Raw genomic sequence first — 25160 nt, 5'->3', positions numbered from 1 at the left:
CCTTGCCTTTTCCTGTAAGACCCATTACAGTCGTTAAGAGTCGTCAGCAGGCTCATCCCAGCTATCTGCCTATCTCCCATTCCCACCACCCTTCTGAGTAATACCCCTCCCCACCTTCTCACTATATAGAAGGATCTGGCAACTTCTGTTTCAGTGTATCTGAAGAAGTGTGCTTGCACACGAAAGCTCATACCAAGAACTAACTTAGTTGGTCTGTAAGCAAGTGCAAAGTGATGAGCAAAAAAATTAACTTCATTTCTACGGTCATGAGGTCTCAACTGGTTGTAAGAAATCATCAATAAGATGTTGTGGTCCTAGTAGTTTGATGAAGACGTCGATGAAGTTTGCAGCAGCTGTAGAAAACACTTTAATATATTTTTATTGACACAGTATTATATAAAGGTTGTCTAAATAAATAAATAAATTTTGCTGGCTGTGCCCTTTATAAGCAGGTGGGTGAATTTCTCCTATATCTAGATAATATGCACTGTTTAATTTTCCCATTAAACATCAACTCATTTCATTTGCAGGGTGATGACAAAGTTCTACCAGCACATCCTTGCTTTGGTCTTTGCTGTTGATGAGATCAACAAGAATCCCAGGATGTTGCCCAATGTCTCTCTGGGATTCCACATCTATGATAGCTATTATGATTCAAAGATGGCCTACCGAACAATTCTGGACCTGATCTTTAATGCAAATCACTTTGTTCCCAACTACAGGTGTGGCATCCAGAAAAATGTCATAGGAGCCATTGGGGGACTTGACTCTGATACCTCCTGGTGCATGGCAAACGTCTTAGGTCTTTTCAAGATTCCACAGGTAGAATATGGATTTTGAAAAATGGGTATTTCGTTCCATAATTCACTCTTCTCGTTTCTATGCAGCAGGAACCTATTGATTCATAAATATGGTAAAATGGAAATAGTAAAAGGGGACTGCAAAATGTGGATATAATTGGGGTCGGGGCTTAATATGCATATCCAACAATGTGGGCAATTTGTGTCTAATAGATGTAATAGAAGATTGCTGTCAGGTGCTAGGTTCGTAAATGAGGCACCTCAATGGTTCGTATTGAATCAGTCCAGAAAGGACTGCACTGCATGTCTCTGAGCTACCCGTATCAATTTATGCTGTTGACACTACCTTACAAATGCATAAAGAACTCAGGACGCAGTAACTAAGAATTTTCCTTCCCTTCAAACTTATGAAATTCCTTTCCTGGGGAAGTATGGTTTTATTTAGCATTGCTCACTTTCAGAAGTTAATTAAAAACACGGTTTTCTTGTTATTGTTCAGACATTTGACATTCTGGAAAGTTATATGGTAGTGGCAATATTATGTTGTTCTGCTGTATAGTTAGTTTTCATTTTAGTTGTTTCAATCTTTGCAACCAGTCTATGATTCTGTATTTTACTGATATTTTAAATAATGTGGTTTCTTGTGGTCAGAGAATAATAACATATATAATCTTATGGAGATCTTCCCAGGAGAGTTCTTAGCAGATGGAGAATCAGCCAATCTCTACAACCACTGTAAAGGTTACAGAGCAAAGGAACAGTTTCTATTGCTCACCTCAATCATTCCTTTATTAATATATTAAAATAAGCAATGATAATTTCTTCCCTCTACTTGAAAAGAATCGATGTGCACAAGTATGAAAATGTGATATAACAATAATAGTAATAATAGTAATAATAATATCCACAGAAAGCATAGAGCAAGATTGTCTATGTTTTTCTATGTAAATTGAGGTTGGTGCTGTCCCTAAGCTTCATATATTTGGGATATATAGGATTTATATTTATATTCAAAGTAGTTGGAATACCATTAGTTTTTTATTACACTTGGAAATGTTTGGCTTTTTCCTTTTCCAGATTTCATTTGGCTCATTTGAACCAGCCATAAATGATGGAACCGAGTTCCCTTCCTTTTACCGCATGGTCCCCAATGAAGATCATCAGTACAAGGGAATAATCCAGTTACTTCTGCATTTTGGATGGAAATGGGTCGGGCTGATCACTCCAGCTAATGAAGCTGGAGAACGTTTCTTACAGACAATAGAACCAATGCTGTTCAATAATGGACTCTGTTCAGCATTCACAGAAAGAGTTAAACCCAATGTGCATTATAACGGTAACATAGTAGGAACGCTGAATGCATGGTTTTCATTTACACCTTTCACAGCCAGCAAAGCCAATGCAGTTCTTGTATATGGAGAAGGTAGATTTATTATATGGTTAGCAAGTGCTATAAAGACAATGGAGATAACTCAGTTACTACTTCCTTATAAGAAGTCACATGAAGGAAAAGTATGGATTACAACAGCCCAACTTGATTTCATATTATATAGCCTTCAAAAATTTACTATTAATATACGAATGTTCCATGGTGCTATCTCCTTTGCGATTCACTCCAAGGAGATTCACAAATTTCAAGACTTTCTTCAGAATGTACATCCTTATTGGACAGACGCAGATGGTTTTATCCAAGATTTCTGGGAAGATGCATTCAGTTGTTCACTTTCAAATGCCACTCTCTCACCAACCACGTGTACTGGAGAGGAGATGCTGGAAAGCCTTCCTGCACCATTTTTTGAAATGAGCATGACTGGCCACAGCTACAGTATCTATAATGCTGTCTATGCTTTGGCACATGCCTTAAATAGAATGCACTTGGCTGCAGTCATCCACAAAAGGAGAGATGCTAAGGGAAAACTCTCTCCTCAGTATGTAGAACCTTGGCAGGTAATGTTCTCTCTTACAAAGCATCCGCTGCATTGATCCATTATGTGAGTTGGCATTTAATTATCAGTAATGAAATATAAGAATAGAAGTTAAGAAATTAAAGATAAACCTTAAGTATTTTTATTGTATCAAATATGGGAATTAGAATATTTCCCATAGTGATACTGAACTGACTTTACATGACTCAAGCTTTCATATCTAACCAGGCAACAACTATGACAGTTAACTCACATTCCTGGCCATCACACATATAAGCAGACTCATGTAAAGCCAGAATAACTCCTAGAAAACCAATTTAAAGCTATTTTTAAAAAAACTGCTTCACTTACCGGTGAGGGACAAATGTGGCTTTTCCTCTTCCTCTTCCTCTTCCTCTTCCTCTTCCTCTTCCTCCTCCTCTTCCTCTTCTTCTCCCTCACTGAATGATTCTTCATATGATAAAAGCACCAGAGGGTCTGACTGACAGTCAGATGTTGTGTTCGGCTTGTTGTGCAGGGTTCATTTTGGAAGCCTCTTTTTCCGCATATGCTGCCTCCCCTGTCATTCAGACATTCTTCAGGTTTAAGCAAATCTTAAAGCTGTTAAGCAAACCTGGGCTGGCTTTAAATTCCATTGGCAAGCTGGTCCTCATCTGTGAATGATTGGGAGTGGTCTTAGAGGATAGGAGGATTTTGGTTTACGATGCTGCTATCCACAGAAACCAATGTCCAGTTCATATCTTCCACCCATAAGTTCAGTGCCATCTCTGCTTCACCAAAGCCTTGTCCCCCTGGCTGGTCAAATTTGCAGTCAGTGCTGCCACAGTCCCATGTTTCTCCTTCTCATGAACATTGATGACTTGGATACTGGATTTGTTGCGGCCAAATTTGCATGCCTCAGCACTCACAGACGTCCTATCCTTCAAGAAGTCCAGCACCTCCAACTTCTTTTCCAGTGTGGAAACTGCCTTACACTTTTTGGTTTCTCAGCAGCTGATGATGGCAATGATAATGCCTTGTGTTTCGGAGCTATTCTGCAGTCTGAGGCTCTGCCAACCACCTCTTCCTCCACACTCTGAAAATCTCTGTTACCTCTCCAAATCCCTCCGCAAATCTCTCTGTCTCTATGACCTTCTCCAATTACCCAGTGGTGTAGAATGGGGGAGGAGGGCAGAAGAGCAGCCCATTGGGAGAGGTCACCACCCAGGGACATCCTGGCAGTCCTCCTCCCCAAGTACCCAGTCCTTCCTTCCTTGCATGCATGCCTGCCACCAGTTTTATATGGGGCCTGGAGCCTGGCCTGGCAACCATCTGTTCTCTGCCCCTTTGCCCCCTTCTCTCCAGCCTCCTCTTCTGCCTCGGAGACTGGATTGCTGTCTGTCACAACCTCTTCCTGCTCACATAACCCTGTTGTCTCTTCTGTTTCCAAAAACCCCTCCTCCCAGTCTGCTCCCTCTTCTCCCACTGACCACTCCTTGTCATCCCACCATCAATCCCTGGTTCTGAGCCTCCTTTCCTTGGGGTGTCCCTTGGGGGTTCCCCAGCTGCTGCTTCCTGCCACTCCTCTGCATCCAGCAAGCCCATGACACTATGCTCAGCTCTGCTCTATAAAGTAAGGAAAGGTTCAGTCAGATGTTCTCATCTTGCATTCCTATCTTTGAGAACATGAGTTCCCATTGCTTCTCTTACATGACTTCTCAAATTCTGTCCCTGTCACGGATCATGACAAAGTCAGGTCTCAAGCAAGCAGGTCTAGGGGCTCAACTCTCCTTCATAATATCTTTATGGAAGTCTGTCAAATGCTGAGTTGACACAGATTCATGATTTCCACCTCCTCCTGAATGTGCAACTGAAATATGGATGCTCTACATTGTGAACTAAAGTGTTTACCTCCTAGAGGAAAAGGAATTAATTCCATCTTGGAAAGCTATTCAACAATCTTAATTAGACTATTGGAATGCTTTATAGACCTTTTAATTCTCTTCCTCTTAGCTCCACTCATTCCTGCAGAGAATCTCATTCAACAACAGTGCTGGGGATGAAATCACATTAAATGAATATGGAGATTTAGCGGCTGGCTTTGATATTACCAACTTGGTCACTTTCCCAAATAGATCATACATGAGAGTCAAAGTGGGAAGGTTGGATCCTCAAGCCCCTCTGGGCAAAGAGCTCACCATTAATGAGGACAGAATGAAATGGCACAGAGACTTCACTCAGGTATGGGAATAACGGCGCAATCTGTGAAATGCCAGAATTTGTGGTTATCCACAAAATGCATTGTAACAAAAGCAATTCATACGTTATTGATTTTGAAATTCACTATTAAATATGGCTTAAAATAAGTGCTTCATAGTGCTTTAATTGAGAGATACTCTATTTGAAAGAGTGACTTTTCTGTATGTTTCCACCTTCAGCCTCTGAGGCCGTGCATGTTGGCCTTCGGTTTTGCTAATGGCACTTTTATTTGTACATAATATTACATTACATGGGATACTGACATTCCCTTTTTATTTATTCCATGCTAATAAGCCAGGGACGCGGGTGGCACTGTGGGTTAAATCACAGAGCCTAGGACTTGCCGATCAGAAGGTTGGCAGTTCGAATCCCCGCAACGGGGTAAGCTCCTGTTGCTAGGTCCCAGCTCCTGCCAACCTAGAAGTTCGAAAGCACGTCAAAGTGCAAGTAGATAAATAGGTACCGCTCCGGCGGGAAGGTAAACAGTGTTTCTGTGCACTGCTCTGGTTCGCCAGAAGTGGCTTAGTCATGCTGGCCACATGACCCGGAGTCGGCCACGACTGGACCTAATGGTCAGGGGTCCCTTTACCTTTACCTAATAAGCCATCCAGGAGAAATATTGTCCTTTAAGAAATGCTGTAAGGTCTATTAGTACATAAACAAATGAGCCACAATACCAAATTGAGGAACCTGTGCAGAAGACATCTCCCACTAAGAAGGAACAATGGCTATCAGAGAGTCCAGCATCATCCACCATTCCTGTTTATGAAATCCATGAAGCTATTCTCCAGTTAGTGGCACTAGACTGAGGACTACGCTAGCTGTATCACTACTTGGGTTGAGAATGAACATCATGAAATTTTAGTTTGTATGAAGCTAAGTTCAGAGTGCATGCATCTAGGAACAGTTGTAGCTGGTGAGTAGGTCTAAGGTGGGAGTGCTCCCAGACCTCTTGCTTGAAAGGGAATGCAACCCCTCCCAGAACAGGTGTGGCATAGGCGCCACCCACCCAAAGCATTTCTCTCTCCTCATCCCTTCCATCACTGCCTCCAGACACCAAACCAGCACCTTCACCACCTCCTCTCATTCAAATGGAATGGAAAGGTAGAACTTCACATCATCAGCATACAGATGACACCATGTGCTAGATCCTAGGATGTTATTCCAAAGGATTTCCTATAGATGATAAATACTATAGGAGACAGAATGGGGTCTAACAGGGCACCACAATCCAAAGGTCATTCAATGATTTCCTAGTGCTAGTTTCTTGTTGTGACCCTGCAGATAGGATGGGTTACCTTTAATTCCTTCAGCCACCACAAAAGAACACCATGTGAACTCCTTGAAACAAATGCCGTTAGGTGGTGACTCCATCAAAAGGCAAAGCCAGGGTGAAATCACACCAAATTTTAACACAGCTGTAAGGTTGGATGGTCCAGGTATGAATACTGAAATCTTCTTAAGTTTGTATGATACTTAGAACAGCAACTGTTAAAGCACCTGATACTGGATAATTCCCCAAAACAATATTAAACTCTTCCTGTCTCTTTGGATAGGTGCCACCCCTCTCTATATGTAATGCCCACTGTCTTCCTGGTTATGGGAAGAAAAAGAAGGAGGGAAAGAAGTTTTGCTGCTATGATTGTGATCCATGTCCAGACGGAATGATCTCGGATGAGAAAGGTGGGAGATGACATCTTCAGATATTATGAAAGCTCTGGGCTCTTGGCAATTTTGTTGAGGATAGGAGGCTTAAATTAATGGAGGTCCTGTTCTAATAGTTTATAGATAACATCAATATATTTTTATCTTTAAAACATCTTGAATATTTTTTTTATTATATATTATACCTCCAACCTCTACAAACTTAGAGTGGAATACAAGTGGTGTTTTCCCCTCTAAGAATTAGGTTGTTTGACAAGAAGGTGAAAGTCTCATTAAACTTGCCTTTCTAGGCTCCTAAGATTTCAGCTGTAATTTCTTAATTTGCTGTACAGTTTATGTGGTTCTAAGACAAAGGAGGGGGGCTGTAAGAGAAGATATCCTCCAAGTAGAAATTTCCAGATTGGATTCGAGGTTTACTTTTGATGCCACTAGGTTAAAAGAATTTGGGTTTGAAGTTCTTAAACCTTTTTAGGTAGAAACACTATGCTAGATGGATTACTGATTAGGAAATTCTTAAGAATAGTTTTGATTGCTTCAAATTGTCATGCACCGTTTGTTTTCAGACCTGGAAACATGTGTCAGTTGCCCAGCAGATTAGGGTGGAATAGAAGTGGTGTTTTCTCCTCTAAGAATTTGGTTGTTTGACAATAGGGTGAAAGTCTTATCAAACTCGCTTTTCAGAGATCCAAAGATTTCAGATGTAATTTATATCTCATTTTGTTGTACTGTTTATGTGGCTCTAAGAAAAAGCAGGGAGACAATAAAGAAAAAAAAGACGTTACCCATGTAGAAAATTTCAGAATTGATACACAACTTTTATTTTTGATATACCTAGTACAAAGGATTTGGTCTTGAAGCTCATACATTCTGACGTAGAAAACACTATGCTTAATGGACTAGTGATGTGCAATTCTTAAGAATACTTTTGGTTACTTCAAATTGTCACACATTGCTTGTGTATTTTCAGACCTGGAAACATGTGTCAGTTGCCCAGCAGATCAGTATCCAAACAGCGGCCAGGATCTATGCATTCCTAAGATTCCAAACTTCCTAGCCTTTGATGAAACCTTGGCCATTGTTTCAACTTCCTCTGTGCTTCTATTCTCTCTGATTACAATTCTAGTGCTAGGCATCTTCATTAAGCATCGAAATACAGCCATAGTCAAAGCCAACAACCGAAGCCTCACCTATGGTCTCCTTATCTCCCTCCTCTTGTGTTTCCTCTCTTCTTTGTTGTTTATCGGAAAACCTAATATGGTGACTTGCCTTCTCCGACAAACTGCTTTTGGCATTGTCTTCTCTGTGGCCCTCTCCAGCATCTTAGCCAAAACCATATTGGTGGTTTTGGCATTCATGGCTACCAAACCAGGATCCAATATGAGGAAATGGGTAGGCAAAGAACTGGCTTATTCCATTGTCTTTTCCTGCTCCATTGTCCAAGTAGGAATCTGTGTCCTCTGGCTGGCAACCTCTCCCCCATTCCCAGATGTGGACATGCACTCAATGCCTGAAGAAATCATATTTCTTTGTAATGAAGGGTCAGTCTCCATGTTCTATTGTGTTTTGGGCTACATGGGCTTCCTGGCCACTATCAGCTTCACGGTGGCCTTCCTAGCCAGGAAGTTGCCTGACACTTTCAACGAAGCCAAGTTCATCACCTTCAGCATGCTGGTCTTCTGCAGTGTTTGGTTCTCCTTCATTCCAACCTACCTGAGCACCAGAGGAAAATACATGGTGGCTGTGGAGATCTTCTCCATCTTTGCTTCTGGTGCTGGGTTACTGGCTTGCATTTTTTCCCCTAAATGCTACATTATTGTGGTGAGGCCTGACCTGAACAACAAAGAGCAGCTAACACAAAGAAAGGTATAAATGATAGTGGGATTTGTGGCTCTGTTGGGTCCTAAAATACATGGACTTGCTAGCTGGTATCACTTTCCAGGTCCCTACTCTGGATATGTGTAGAGTTTGCTTCTCAACTTTTTTGTTTGCCAAAAATGTCTGAAAGGCAATGGGTACAGATTTTTCCTCAGGTTCTACTCCCAAAGCCTTTTTCACAAATGAGTAATGCTGTAATGCAGTGGAGGTTTAGGTTCAAAGTTTCCTTCTCCTAGGTGGGCTCCCTTCCTAGGTTTACGAGACCCATCTGCCCCTCATATCCCTCTACAGCACCTGGAATAGCCACATTTTTGAGCATTGGACCTGCTATTGCTCTCATCCACTCACTCAGTCTGATCCTGTCTTTGTATGCAGAGAAATTCCCCAACTCACTGAGGATTCGAGGCCCATTGGCTGCCCTCACCTGGTTTAGGCAGCCAGTTGTATTTTCTGGGGCGGGGTGTGGCTGCTGTTGAATGCTGACAGCTTCTAGGAGCCACAGGTGAGAGGTGAGTGCAGGGTGGGGATCAGAGGAAGGCAAACTACCCCAGAAGAGGCATGACTTGTTCCCCACTAGAGTTACTACCCTTCCCTAACACTATATACACCCCGATATGTATTACTGTACCTTTACAGCAAATGGAATCTTAATAGCAAAACTGTCAGCCTTTTCAGTTAGAAATGGTTAAATTCATTTGATGGATTTTGTAAATACATGGATGTTCGATTGTTAATAAAAAGTCTCTTATCAATTACATAATTTAATCTGCAAATTCATGTTGAAGACAACAGAGGGTACCAGAAACAAAATACATTGTGAAATTGTTGAGGGCTCTACATTCTTTTTCTCTCACCCACAAGGCAGCTGAGGAATAGAAGAAGGAGAAGTTTAAAACAGCCATTTCCCCCTTGTTTTTTAAATAGTTTTAACAAGGAAAAGTAGCAGAGATATGCAACAATATCTGGAGGAAAACACATTGGCTATTACTAACACTAATAGGACAAGCCTTTTAGTTTTCTGAATTACATTTCTAACTAGATGGAAAGGTTGAATATTCAAGTAAGCCCAATGGCTTCAAAAAATACAGATGTGTTGTTTCTAAAGGTGATTCTAAAGCCTATTTATGTTATTTTCTTTTATAATATTTTTTATTAATTATCAATTACCATCCAAAAATACCCTCATTAAAATGATACCAAATTATAATACTCATACTAATCAATCAAATACCAAATCATATAATTTAGGTGTCCCCCACCACCACCATGCTAGAAGTGATGGTTTGATGAATTTCTTTATCTCTGCATTCCAGAATCATCTTAATTTCTACTACATTCTGGTCAAAATAATAATCCCTTGTACAACAACTGAAAAACTAATAACTTGTATTCATGTTGACACATTAAATGAATTATAGAACTACAAGTGAGGAACAGAGGAAAGGATGGGGCCAGCTCAACTCTAGATATCCTACCATAGCAAGGACTGAACTAGATGACCTTGTATGTTCATTCCTTGCCTATGATTTTTTGATGTGACAAATATAATTACATTGGCAGATCCAGCTTCCTTTCTACCAGCTGCAGGATTAGAAGTTTTTGGATTAACTATTTGCAGTCTGGATTTAACCATTCTTCCTAGGCTGGAAAAAATGGTGAACACTCCTTTTTTCTGGAAGCCAAATCAGAGGATAAAGTGATGCAGTGACTTTTAGAAACTGTGGGATAACCGCTTCTCCCAGGCCGTGATGGAAACCATCAACAGCTGTAGGAATGAAGGATACAGCACCATATATGGATGGGAAAACATCGTGGGGGGAAATTGTCACACGCAGGAAAGTATAAGGATTACACTTAGAGTTCCTCACTTGAAACTTTATAAATTACCTAATATACCAACACAAATAGAAATCAGAAGACTGTAGTTGTTATATAAGGGATTATTATATATGCATGGAATGGAATGGAAATTAGTAACATAGTGAAATGCAGAAATAATGTGGAAGAATGAAGCTATCAAATCTAGCATTCAAGGGGGCCAATTAAATTATATTATATAATTTGACATTTGAATAATGGGCATCCATAAATGCATTAATTGGATAAAATTGGTATCGTTATAATGAAGTTGCTATTGGAACAATATTGGTAAATCAAGGGAAAAAAATATTTAAAAGAAAATAATAGTAATATTTTGGCAGTTCCCCTACTGCTGATGCACCATAGAATCCAAAAACACTGCACAAGTGATTCTCTTCCCTATCATTACTCAAATTACAATGATCAATCCACCTGACTGAACATCCAAATGCCACAGTGGGAAATAAGAATCAACAAGCAAGCCTGAAATGATTATAAGCTCCTCAGTGCTCCATAGACTGCTAGGCTTACTTATCAGTTATCAGTTTCCCTTTTTCATATCAAATCACTTTATCTTGTTTGCCATCCAAGGCATTCTGTTTGTGACAATAAGGTGGATACATGTCCCATACAGTTCCAAGTTGACAGAATCAGCTGCCACCCAATTTGTCTTGCTAAGATCAGGTGGAAGAGAGGAATAATACCATAGAGAGAAGCAAGGGAGTCCATGCACACAAGGGTATTTGACATCAGGATGTTGCTTCTGCTGCTTCTCCTGCTCCCCAACATAGTGTCCCAAGTACAAAGTGCTCAATGCGCAACTAATAATCCTGTTCATGTTCCACACGAGTGGTATGAGCCAGGTGACCTGGTCATTGGTGCCATGGCATCTCATATCTATTACATAGACCCCAAATTATCCTTCAAGAAACACCCTTCCGAGAACTTCATTGATGCCCCACTGTAAGTAACCAGTAATTAGCATTATTTTATCTATTCCTTATATGCTGTATGTGACTGAAAATAAAATAATAAATATAGCGTTATAACTTTATTTTTTTCTTAATCAGTGAGGAGATTTTATCAGAAATCTCTGTGCACTTAGGCTATGTGCATAGTGTCAAGAACATTAAGCTTTTTTAAAAAATCAAAGATAAAAAAACTTATCTGTAAAGACAGACAGAAAAGAGAGTAGGAGAAAGAGAAAATAGATGGCATAAAAACCTATGAGAAACATATAGCCAAAAGTGTTGTACTCAACTTTGTTGATGATACCCTAATTTTCAAGCTGGTGAAAACAAACATGGGATGCTGAAGATATCAAAGAAATGTACAACAACATTTTTAATGACACAGTATTATGAGACTGCCCAATAAGTAAATAAACTTTGCTGACTTTGTCCTTTCTTTATTAATGGCAGGCAGGTGAGTCTCTCATATCTAGATTATGTTTAATTTTCCCACTCGAACTTCATCTGCAGGGTGGTGACAAAGTTGTACCAGCAAATCCTGGCCTTGGTCTTTGCTGTTGAGGAGATCAACGAGAATCCCAGGATGTTGCCCAATGTCTCTCTTGGCTTCCACATCTATGATAGCTATTATGATTCAAAGATGACCTACCGAAACACTCTGGACCTTATCTTTAAATCACATCACTTTGTTCCCAACTACAGGTGTGGCATCCAGAAAAATGTCATAGGAGTCATTGGGGGACTCAGCTCTGATACCTCCTGGTGCATGGCAAATGTCTTAGGTCTTTTCAAGATTCCTCAGGTAGAATATGGGTTTTTAAAAACAGATTTCATGCTTTCCTTGCATTAGGAATCTACTGATTCATAAATATGGAGTGGGGAAATAGAAAAAGTAAAAGGGCCATAATATGCATATCCAACAATGTGTGTGAGAAGGGCAATTTGTGTTTAATACATGTAATAGAAGATTGCTGCAAAGCTGCCAGATTTGTAAAGGAAGCACCTAGATGGGTTCATATATATCAATCCTGAATGCACTGCACTGGCTTCCTGTGAGCTACTCAATATATGACATTGACAATGGCTTCAAAGGTATGAAAACTCAGGACTCTTTAACTAAAAAATGTTCCTTCCCTTAAAAATCAAGATAGTCCTTTCCCAAAGTATGCTAATGGAAAACACTGTTTTCTTGCTATTGTTCTGGCATTTGTCACCTGTGATTTCAGAGAGTTATATACATAGTGGTGTCAGCATTGTGCTACTTCATTGTTGGATTTCATTGTTTTAACTAGTGCCTGGTACATTATTTTGCATTTTACTGATTTTTTAAATAATGTGGTTTATTGTGCTCAGAGAACAATAGCATACATAATCTTATGGAGCTCTTCAGGATTTCCCAGGAAATCTTCCTGAGAGCGTTCCTAGTGGACAGAGAATCAACCGCTCTCTTCAACCACTATAAAGGTTACAGAGCAAAAGTACATGATCCACCTCCACTTTGGACTTTTGTTGAGTCATCCACTTAATATATTAACATGAGCAATGATCAATGCTTCTCTCTTCTTGGAGACAATCAATGCGTACAAGTATAAAGCTGTGATGATGCCATAATAATAACAATAAATATCTACAGAAACCAAAAGCAAAATTATATCTGTTTTTCTATGGCATTTGGTACATTTGGGATATATATTGAGTGTGTGTGTGTGTGTGTGTGTGTGTGTGTGTTTATATACAATTTTTTTGGAATATCATGAGTTCTTTTTTCCACTTGGAAATGTTTGACTTTTGCTTTTTCCAGATTTCATATGGTTTATTTGAACCAGCCATAAATTATGGAACCAAGTTCCCTTCCTTTTACCGCATGGTCCCCAATGAAGACCTTCAGTATCAGGGAATTATCCGGTTACTTCTGCATTTCAGATGGAAATGGGTTGGGGTCATGACTCCAGCTAATGAAGCTGGAGAACGTTTCTTGCAGAACATTGAGCCAATGCTTTTCAAGAATGGAATCTGTTCAGCATTCACAGAGAGAATTAAACACAATATACATTATAAAACTAACTTACTAAATATGGTGGACATAAAGCTTTTGCTGCCAACTTTCAGAAACAGCAAAAGCAAGTCAGTTCTTGTATATGGAGAAAGTAGATTTATTATATGGTTGTCACTGGCTATAAGCACAACGGAGTTTTCTCAGCTACTATTTCCTCAAAAGAAGTCACGTGAAGGAAAAGTATGGATTACAACTACCCAAATTGATTTCATATTATATAGCCTTCAAAAATTGATTGTTAATATACGAATGTTCCATGGTGCTATCTCCTTTGCAATTCACTCCAAGGAGATTCACAACTTTAAAGACTTTCTTCGGAGTATACGTCCTCATTGGACAGAAACAGATGGTTTTATCCAAGATTTCTGGGAAGATGCATTCAGTTGTTCACTTTCAAATGCCACTCTCTCAGCAACCATGTGTACTGGAGAGGAGATGCTGGAGAGGCTTCCTGCACCATTTTTTGAAATGAGCATGACTGGCCACAGCTACAGTGTTTATAATGCTGTCTATGCTTTGGCACATGCCTTAAATAGCATGCACTTGGCTGGAGCCATTCACAACAGAAGAGATGCTAAGGGAAAACTCTCTCCTCGGTATGCAGATCCTTGGCAGGTATTCTTCTCTGTTACAAAGCATTCACTGCATTGGTACATTTTGTAAGTAGGCATTTACTTATCAGTAAAGAAATAAAAGAATAAAATTTAAGAAATTAAAAAATAAATCTTTAGTAATTGTATCAAAAATGGGAATTAGACTATTTCCTATAATGATACTAAACAGACTTTAGATGACACAGCTTTTCATAAGCAACAGACTTCCAAAACCTACACGTAACTGTAGCTGTGCCAACCACCTTCTCCATGCTACAAAACCCCTCCGTTTTCTATCCACATCCCTCCACAATTCTCTCTGTCTCTCTTACCTGTCCAGTTAACCAGTGGGGCAATGATGGAGGCCAGGGGGCCCATGCCCCAGTTTACATCATTCTGAGGGAGCACAACCAGAAACCCCACGCCAGGCACTGGCTTCTGCATTTGAGTGGCCGCCACTGCTTGGGCATGTCCTGGAAGACCCCATCTTTCCCTGTCTACCCACTGCCAGGGGTTTCTGGCTCCTGAAGCCGAACCTGGCCTCACTGGTAGGTCCCCAGAAGAGGCTAGCAACTGTGTGAGCACTGTCTCTAGACCCTGCTTTTCTCCCTCCTCCTCTCCATTGTGAACTGAAGTGTTGAACTTCTAGAGGTAAAGGAATTTATTCCGTCTAGGAAAGCTATTCAACAATCTTAATCAGACTGTTTGAATGCTTTATAGACCTTTTTATTCTCTTCCTCTTAGCTCCACTCATTCCTGCAGAGAATCTCATTCAACAACAGTGCTGGGGATGAAATTACATTAAATGAATATGGAGAGTTAGCAGCTGGCCTTGATATTACAAACTTGGTCACTTTCCCAAATAGATCATACATCAGAGTCAAAGTGGGAAGGCTGGATCCTCAGGCCCCTCCGGGCAAAGAGCTCACCATTAAGGAGGACCAAATCAAATGGCACAGAGACTTCACTCAGGTATGAAAAAAATGGCACAGACCCTGGTTTTCCACAGAATGGAATGTAAGAAAGCATTTCATACATTAATAATTCTGAAATTTATTATTTAATATAGCTTATTTTTCATATATAGTTTTCATATCTAAATGGATAGTGCTTTAATGATGGAGAGATTCTCTTTTTGAAAGAGTGACTTTTCCTGTATGTTTGCACCTTCAGCCTCTGAGGCTGTGCTTGTTGGCCTTCAATTTTGCTATTGGCACTTTTCTTTGTATGTAGTATTACATTTCATGTGATACTGACATTCCCTTTTTATTTATTGCATGTCAATAAGCCATCCAGGAGAAAATATTGTCCTTTAAGAAACGCTGTAAGGTCTATCAGTACAAAAACAAATGAGCCACAATACCAAAATGAGCAACATGCGCAGAAGACATCTCCCACTAAGAAGGAGCAATGGCTATCAGAGAGTCCAGCATCATCCACCATTCTTGTTTATGAAGTCCATGAAGCAGTTCTCCAGTTAGTGGAATTAGATTAAATACTAAGCTGGCTGTATCAGTATTTGGGTTGAGAATGAACATCATAATTTTCTTGATTTTGTATGAAGCAAGTTCAGGATATATACACCTAGGAGTGGTTGTAGCTGGTGAATAGGTCTAAGGTGGGTGGAGGACTCCTAGCTAGCACCAAAAAATACTTCAGACTCTAGTGATGAGTAAGAATCAGGGAGTGCTCCCAGATCTCTTGCTTCAAAGGGAATGCAACCCCTCACAGAACAAGACAGGTGTAGGAACTACCCACCCAAAGCACTTCTCTGTGATAAGGATTCAGTCCCCATCCCATCCATGACTCACTCCAGACACCTGTCAAATAACTTCAGTACCTCCTTTCATTCTAATGAAATGGAAAGGTAGAACTGCATATCATCAGCATACAGATGATGCCATGTGCCAGATCTTATTATTCCTATCATCATCATCATCATCATCATCATCATCATCATCATATTCCTAAGAGTTTCATATAGATGATAAATACCATAGGAGGCAGAATGGGGCCTAACAGGACACCACAACCCAAAAGTCATGGGATAATTTGCTTGTAGTGACCCTGCAGGTAGGAGCAGAACTACTATAATGGGTTACCTTAAATTCCTTGAGCCACCACAAAAGGAACACCATGTGAACTCACATCACCTGATATTGGATATTTGAAAAATTTCCCAAAACAATATCTTAATATTAAACTTTTCCTATCTCTTTGGATAGGTGCCACCACTTTCTCTATGTAACGCCAACTGCCATCCTGGTTACGGGAAGAAAAAGAAGGAGGGGAAGAAGTTTTGCTGCTATGATTGTGATCCATGTCCAGAAGGAATGATTTCAAGTGAGAAAGGTTAGAGATGACATCTTAAGATAATGCAGAACCTCTGGGCTCCTGGCAATTTTGTTGACGTTAAACTGCTGCAGGAGAAAAGGCTTAAATAAACAGATGTGTTCTCGTTGTTTATAAATAAAATCAATATATTTTAATCTTTAAAACATCTTGAAGATTTCTTTTTTAAGTGGAAGCTAATATATTTTACCTCCAACTTCTACAAAATTAGGGTGGAATAGAAGTGGTGTTTTCTCCTCTAAGAATTTGGTTGTTTGACAATAGGGTGAAAGTCTTATCAAACTCGCTTTTCAGAGATCCAAAGATTTCAGATGTAATTTATATCTCATTTTGTTGTACTGTTTATGTGGCTCTAAGAAAAAGCAGGGAGACAATAAAGAAAAAAAAGACGTTACCCATGTAGAAAATTTCAGAATTGATACACAACTTTTATTTTTGATATACCTAGTACAAAGGATTTGGTCTTGAAGCTCATACATTCTGACGTAGAAAACACTATGCTAAATGGACTAGTGATGTGCAATTCTTAAGAATACTTTTGGTTACTTCAAATTGTCACACATTGCTTGTGTATTTTCAGACCTGGAAACATGTGTCAGTTGCCCAGCAGATCAGTATCCAAACAGCGGCCAGGATCTATGCATTCCTAAGATTCCAAACTTCCTAGCCTTTGATGAAACCTTGGCCATTGTTTCAACTTCCTCTGTGCTTCTATTCTCTCTGATTACGATTCTAGTGCTAGGCATCTTCATTAAGCATCGAAATACAGCCATAGTCAAAGCCAACAACCGAAGCCTCACCTATGGTCTCCTTATCTCCCTCCTCTTGTGTTTCCTCTCTTCTTTGTTGTTTATCGGAAAACCTAATATGGTGACTTGCCTTCTCCGACAAACTGCTTTTGGCATTGTCTTCTCTGTGGCCCTCTCCAGCATCTTAGCCAAAACCATATTGGTGGTTTTGGCATTCATGGCTACCAAACCAGGATCCAACATGAGGAAATGGGTAGGCAAAGAACTGGCTTATTCCATTGTCTTTTCCTGCTCCATTGTCCAAGTAGGAATCTGTGTCCTCTGGCTGGCAACCTCTCCCCCATTCCCAGATGTGGACATGCACTCAATGCCTGAAGAAATCATATTTCTATGTAATGAAGGGTCAGAATCCATGCTCTATTGTGTTTTGGGCTACATGGGCTTCCTGGCCACTATCAGCTTCACGGTGGCCTTCCTAGCCAGGAAGTTGCCTGACACTTTCAACGAAGCCAAGTTCATCACCTTCAGCATGCTGGTCTTCTGCAGTGTTTGGCTCTCCTTCATTCCAACCTACCTGAGCACCAGAGGAAAATACATGGTGGCTGTGGAGATCTTCTCCATCTTTGCTTCTGGTGCTGGGTTGCTGGGTTGCATTTTCTCCCCTAAATGCTACATAATTGTGCTGAGGCCAGACCTGAACAACAAAGAGCAGCTAACCCAAAGAAAGGTATAAATGACAGTGGAATTTGTGGTTCTGTTGGGTCTGAGAATACATGGGCTTGCTGGCTGGTATCACATTCTGGGTCCCTGCTCTGGATAAGTGTAGAGTTTGCTTCTTAACTTTTTTGTCTGCCAAAGATTTTCCTAAGGCAATGGGTACAGATTTTTCCTCAGGTTCTACACCCAAAGCCTTTTTCACAAATGAGTAATGCTGTAAAGCAGTGGAGATTTAGGTTCAAAGTTTCCTTCTCCTAGGTGGGCTCCCTTCTTAGGTTTACGAGACCCATCTGCCCCTCATTTCCCTCTACAGCACCTGCAGTAGCCACCTTTTTAAGCATTGGGCCCACTTTTGTTCTCATCCGCTATATCCTGTCTTTGCATGCAGAGAAATTCCCCAACTCACTGAAGATTTGAGGCCCATTGGCTGCCCTCACCTAATTTAGGCAGTCAGTTGAATCTGTTTTGTGGAATGTGGCTGCTGTTGCATGCTGACAACGTCTAGGAGCCGCAGGTGAGAACTGAGTGCAGGGTGGGCATCTGAGGTAGACAAACTACCCTAGAAGGAGCACGACTTGTTCCCTGCTAGAGTTACTACCCCTCTTTAACACTCCATACACCCCTGTCATGTATTAATGTATATTTAAAGCAAATGGAATCTTAATAGCAAAACTCTCAGCCTTTTCATTTAGAAATGGTTAATTTCAGTGGTTCAATGTTGTACATGTACTGTATGAATGATTGTTAATAAAAAGTCTCTTATCAATTACTTCGTGTAATCTGCAAATTCATCTTGAAGACAACACAGGGTACCAGAAACAAAAAACATTGTGAAATAGTTAAGGGCTCTGCATTCTTTATCTCTAACACACAAGGCAGCTGAGGAACAGAAGAAGGAGTAGTTTAAAACAGCCATTTCCCTTTTTTTTTTAAAAATAGTTTTAACAAAGAAAAGTAGCAGAGATATGCAACCATATCTGGAGGAAAACACATTGGATATTACTAACACTAATAGGACAAGCCTTTTTTTCTGAATTATACTTCTAACCTGTTTGAAAGAGTGGTGGCAGAGAATATCTCAAATAAGCCAAATGGCTTCAGAGAATACAGATGTGTTGTTTCTAAAGTTGATTCTAAAGTCTAGTTATGCTATTTCTGTTATAATAATTTTTATTAATTTTAAATTACCATTCAATAATAGCCTCATTAAAACAATACCAAATTGTAATACTAATACTAATCACTTAAATACCGAATCAGATAATTTAGGTGCCCCCCCCCCCCCATTGCTAGATGATTTCCTTTATTTCTGCATTCCAAAATCTTATTAATTTCTATTATATTCCAGTGAAAATAATAATCCCTTATACAACAACTGCAATATTAATAACTTCTATTTGTGTTGACACATTAAATGATTTATAGAACTACAAATGAGGCACTCAAACCATATCCTTGTTCTTCCAGTGTGTTGCAGTTATTCTGTCTGTGGTGTCTCTTCCAATCCTTGTAAAATGTTGTGCCTATTGTGACGGAAAAGTTGCTTCCACAAGTATTTCTTTTTACTTTTTTCTCCTGCCAGCAAATGCTTAAAGAACAGCAGCCTCTGATTGGCTGTGGTTCCAGGAGGGAGAGTTTAAAGGGAGCAGATTTCAAGGGAGATGGAGTTAGAGTGTGGTTAAGAGGGGGGTTGAGTTGAGGTGGTTGAGGAGGGAGGCTGGAGAGATTGTGAGTTAGGGAGATAGGATAGGAGTGTGGAGGAGGGAGAGTTGGTTCTGGAATAAAACATCCACTCTGAGTGTACAGTGAAGGACTGAGTGTATTGTCCTGCAGGAGTAAAAGGACCAAATCTTTCTGGGAGACTGAGGGTGAGGCAGGAGAAGGAGGAGCTGAAATAGATGAGTCTGCTTAGGTCTCAAACTAATCTGGAGGGGAGAGACTCTTCTGAGGAAAGAAGAGACTTCCAAATCCCAGTGAAGGAAGGGGGGTGAGCCCTTAAGACTATTACTGAAAGTACCTCAGGAGCTGCATTTGTTAAAGGGGTGGGTAAATGAAGGAAAGTACCACCTTAGAAAGGAAACAAACTATAAAGCGAATTGAAGTGAACTAGTGTATTCTTATTGAAGTAACCTAAGTCTCTCCACTTGTATTATACTACCTTGTTCTAAAAATAAATCTTTATTGTTTATTTAAAGAACACCTGCTCGAAACTCCAACTTCTTTTTCTTTTTTTAAATATAATTTTTATCAACAAACCAATCAAATCACATTAATTCCAAATTACAGAGCCAGATTTTGAATTTTTTGTTGGGGGTACCCATGCTTCGAGCTCAGAAAGGGATCCAAACATCTCTATTGCTGCTGCTTTAATATTCACAGTTCTGTCCAAATAGTATTCACAGTTCTGGCCAATCTTCTCTTTATTGTTTTCCTCATCTTCTTGTTATCATATAATCCTTTCTTTGTGACCTCTGATAGTCTCCACAAGCGGGTTAAAAACAAACGTTGTTATAGTCCTGTGTAGATTTCCATTCCTCCAAGAGCCATATTCAAATAGACAGACGCCATTTCATCACTCCGTACAAAACATTCTTAAAGTCTGCCCATTAATCCTCGCAGGCCTGTCACTCTCTCCTCAATCTTCTTAGGGAGTTCTGCCAGGTCAAACTCACAGTCCAATATGATAACAAAGCCATGGTCTCCTCCCCCTCGATCGTAAATCCTGCAACCAGGCCTGCTTCCTAGCAAGTCTCTTTTTATAACTGCATCATTCCAAAGGCCTTTCATTCCTTTCCAGATATTCCACAAACCATGTCTTTGATTAGTAATTCATTTCCATACAGTTCTTAATCATCCCGCTTATAATCAGTAGTTGCAACGATTCTTCTTGGGGGGGCGTTGTTAGGTAATCACATAAGATAAAAAAAGAAAAGTTTCCTCCCCCCATTCCGTCCCGTTCCAACATACCGACCCTTTGATGTGTCTTCTTCTTGTCATATTTTCCTGTTGAATCCAGCCCGTCACTCGACTTCACAGAGGTCACATCACATAGCAGTCTCAACTCCCATTCTTCACTCGAAACATGTGCATTTGCTGCTCTCTAATTGTTTATTTTGAGCTGCTGCAACCAGGTGCTCTATCGGAGACAGCGTCCGGGAGAGCCGAGAACCCACACAAGGGCTGTGCACCTAGTGCCCTCACCCCCTGCATCTTTCGAACCCGGGGGTGATTTATCGGCACCACAGGCGAAGGCAGTGTCCCCCCATTCCCTGGGGTAACAAGGGAGGCTGCATACTCCCATATCAGCCTCTTAATTTCCTCATGTGAGCCGGAGAGATGGTATTGCCGGCCATCTTCCAATGCGCCCCTAGCGGCCCCCCGAGACTCCAACTTCTTGGTTATCCCCCTCACAAAGATCCCCCTGGTATAGTGAGGTTTTGTTTTTAAGCCTTCGGGTCAATGGTTGTTCGGTGAGGTGGGGGCAATATATTTAAGAGAGAGCGGACACATGGGCTTGAGTGGTAACTGAGGTGCCAAGTTTGTCGCATCCATCTTTTTCAAGTTGTTGCTGTTCTCCATCATGCTTTGTGTGGATCCGATATCCCATTGGTCTATTGATGCTATAGATAAGGCAAGGATGCTATTCAGAATTGCTGTCACCATTCAGTTAATATGATGGCAAACTATGTCTGATCAGTGTTACATAGGTGGGAGAGTGATGGATACCACAGTACTAACAAATTAGGAAGCGGGGAAAGGATGGGGCCAGCTCAACTCTAGACATCCTGCTGACCTTGTAGGTTCATTCCTTGCTTATGATTTTGTGATGTTACAAATATAATTACATTGGCAGATCCGGCTTCCTGTCTACTAGCTGCAGTAATAAATCCTTTTGGATTCAGTATCTGCAGTCTGGATTCAGACTGTTCCTCCTAGGCTGGAAAAAATGGTGAACACTGCTTTTTTACTGGAAGCCGAATCACAGGACAAAGCGATGCAGTGATTTTGGAAAATGTGGGATAACCGCTTCTCCCAGGGCATGATGGGAAATACCATCAGTTTCAGGAATGAAGGCTACAGCACCATATATGGACAGGAAAACATCATGGGGGGAAATTGTCACACGCAGGAAAGAATAAGGACTACACTTAGAGTTCCTCACTTGAAAGTTTATAAATTACCTAATACAAATAGAAATCACAAGACTGTAGCCGTTATATAAGAGATTATTATATGTGCATGGAATGCAATGGAAATTATTAACATAGTGGAACACAGAAATAATGAAGAAGAATGAAGCCATCAAATTTAGCATGCAAAGGGAAACGTTTAATTAAATCATATAATTGACATTTGAATAATTGGCATTCATAATTGCATTAATTCGCTAAAATTGGTATTGTTATAATGAGGTCACTTTTGAAACAATATAGGAAAATCAATAAAAAAAATATTTAAAAAATAATAATAGTAATATTTTGGCAGTTCCGCTACTGCTGATGCGCCATAGAACCCAAAAACACTGCACAACTGATTCTCTCCCCTATCATTACTAAAATTACAATAATCAATCCACCTGACTGAACCTCCAGATGTCACAGTGGAAAAAAAGAATCAACAAGCAAGCCTGAAATGATTATAAGCTCCTATGTGCTCCATAGACAACTAGGCAGGGCTCTGATACTTATCAGTTATCAGTTTCGCTCTTTCATATCAAACCACAGCATCTTATTTGGTATCCAAGGCATTCTGTTGTGAGAATGTTCAAGCTAACAATAAGGTGGATACATGTCCCTTAAAGTATCAAATTGACAGCGTCAGCTGCCACCCAATTTGTCTTGTTCAGATCAGGTGGAGGAGAGGAATAATACTGTCGAGAGAAGCAGGGGAGTCCATACCCACAAGGGTATTTGCCATCAGGATGTTGCTCCTGCTGCTTCTGCTGCTCCCCAATATAGTGTCCCAAGGACAAAGTGCTCAATGCGCAACAAATCATCCTGTTCATGTTCCACACGAGTGGTATGAGCCAGGAGACCTGGTCATTGGTGCAATGGCATCTCATATTTATTACATAGTCCCCAAATTATCCTTCAAGAAACACCCTTCCCAGGACTTCATTGATGCCCCACTGTAAGTAACCGTTAATTAATATTATTTTAATTATTCCTGATATGATTGATTGGGGGGGATAGCTTTAGAACTTTATTTTTTAAATGTGTCATGAGATTTTATTAGAAATCTCTGTGCATATAGGCTGTGTTCATACTCTCAATGAACTATAAGCTTTTTTGATTCTAATTGTGTAAAGAGAGATAGAAAAGAGAGTAGGAGAAAGAGAAAAGAGATGGAATAAAAAAATAGGAACGGTACTGAATTTTTTTGATGATACCCAAATTTTCAAGGTACTGAAAACAAACACAGTATTCTTAGATTGCCCAAATAAGTACATAAACTTTGCTGGCTTCATCCTCTCTTTATAAGCAGGCAGGTAAATCTCTCCTATCTAGATTCTGAGCACTGTTTAATTTCCCCATCAAACAAAATCTCACTTCATTTGCAGGGTGTTGACAATGTTGACAGACGGAAAAGAGAGTAGGAGAAAGAGAAAAGGCATGAAAACCTAGGAGAAACATATAGCCAAAAGTGTTGTACTCAACTTTGTTGATGATACCCAAATTTTCAAGCTGGTGAAAACAAACACGGGTTGCTGAAGATATCGAAGAAATGTGCAACGGCTTTTTTAATTGAGGCAAGGAAGAAGGGCTACCCTTATGCAATTCATATAATCAGTTATCAGTAATCAGTATATTCATATATGCTCACACATAATCAGGGCTTACAGTATTTTTATAATCCATTTTGAATCAAAGGGAAGCTGTGCCTTACCTATCTGCATACTGCTTGAAACAGCAAAATTAGGAGCCGACCTTTCCCCTACAAACATCCGTGTACCCTGAACAAGGGGAAGGAGTGAATCAGAGATACTGGTACAAAATCCCCTCAGATACAGGCTAAATTAATCCACAGAACAGGAAGAGCTAAACCACAAAATCTCCAATACTCCCTGTCCTGTCATAACTAGGGGAGAGGTTAGACAGAGCGTCACTGCAAGCAGCGGAAAGCAGAACTAGTACTCCGTGCTTGACCAGTGCTTGAACAGGAGCTGGAAGCATGGCAAGAAGCTCGCTAATTGGCTAATTTTCGCTGGCAATATCGTGACTGCCTCATGGTTGTCTCATGATCTATGATTTGCTGTGATCTGCTCAGGTATAAAGACCTCTGGATTTCTGTCAATCGGGGTCCCAGTTCCTTTTGGAAGAGATTCCAAACTGGGTCCTTATTGCCTGGCAATAAACTTCACCTTCTTATTTTCCATTGCTGAGTCTGCCTGATCCTTATTAATGCCAAGCGAGTACCTGCTTACATTCACGTGCTTCATAATGACACAGTATTATGAGACTGCCTATTAACTAAATAAACTTTGCGGGCTTTGTCCTTTCTTTCGATAGGCAGGCAGGTGAGTCTCTCATACCTAGATTATGATTAATTTCCCCACTCTTATTTCATCTGCAGGGTGGTGACAAAGTTCTACCAGCAAATCCTGGCCTTGGTGTTTGCTGTTGATGAGATCAACAAGAATCCCAGGATGTTGCCCAATGTCTCTCTCGGCTTCCACATCTATGATAGCTATTATGATTCAAAGATGACCTACCGAAACACTCTGGACCTGCTCTTTAAATCACGTCACTTTGTTCCCAACTACAGGTGTGGCATCCAGAAAAATGTCATAGGAGTCATTGGGGGACTCAGCTCTGATACCTCCTGGTGCATGGCAAACGTCTTAGGTCTTTTCAAGATTCCACAGGTAGAATTTGGATTTTGAAAAACAGATTTCATGCTGTCCTTGCATTAGGAATCTACTGATTCATAAATATGGAGTGGGAGAATGAACAAAGTAAAAGGGGTATAATATGCATATCCAACAATGTGTGTAACATGGACCATTTGTGTGTAATAGATGTAATAGAATATTGCTGTAAAGCTGCCAGGTATGTAAAGGAGGCATGGGACGCGGGGTGGTGCTGTGGGTTAAATCACAGAGCCTAGGACGTGCCGATCAGAAGGTCGGCGGTTTGAATCCCCGTGACGGGGTAAGTTCCCGTTGCTCGATCCCTGCTCCTGCCAACCTAGCAGTTTGAAAGGTTGTCAAAGTGCAAGTAGATAAATAGGAACCGCTCCGACAGGAAGGTAAACGGTGTTTCAGTTCGCTGCTCTGGTTCGCCAGAAGCAGCTTAGTCATGCTGGCCACATGACCCGGAAGCTGTACGTCGGCTCCCTTGGCCAATAAAGCGAGATGAG

The 25160-nt window shown here is 40.4% G+C and overlaps 2 protein-coding genes across 2 annotated transcripts; both read left to right on the top strand.

Annotated features, from left to right (window-relative positions):
• Positions 1-534: 534 nt before the first annotated feature.
• Positions 535-8545, top strand: LOC308460930 (vomeronasal type-2 receptor 26-like; the record flags this gene model as incomplete). Its single annotated transcript, XM_080977468.1, has 5 exons — positions 535-822; positions 1878-2144; positions 4718-4945; positions 6520-6538; positions 7596-8545. 5 exons carry the CDS (start codon positions 535-537, stop codon positions 8495-8497), a joined length of 1704 nt encoding a protein of 567 aa, XP_080833594.1. The 3' UTR covers positions 8498-8545.
• Positions 8546-11246: 2701 nt separating this feature from the next.
• LOC308460929 (vomeronasal type-2 receptor 26-like) lies at positions 11247-18426 on the top strand (the record flags this gene model as incomplete). The annotated part of the gene is made up of 5 exons (XM_080977467.1): positions 11247-11326; positions 11845-12136; positions 14728-14955; positions 16209-16335; positions 16916-18426. 5 exons carry the CDS (start codon positions 11247-11249, stop codon positions 17815-17817), a joined length of 1629 nt encoding a protein of 542 aa, XP_080833593.1. The 3' UTR covers positions 17818-18426.
• Positions 18427-25160: the final 6734 nt, after the last annotated feature.

Source organism: Podarcis pityusensis (assembly GCF_964106645.2).
Source record: "Podarcis pityusensis genome assembly, chromosome: 13".
NCBI lineage: Eukaryota > Metazoa > Chordata > Lepidosauria > Squamata > Lacertidae > Podarcis > Podarcis pityusensis.
Note: the sequence above shows the minus strand (reverse complement) of the source record. Positions and strands in the feature narration are given on the sequence as shown.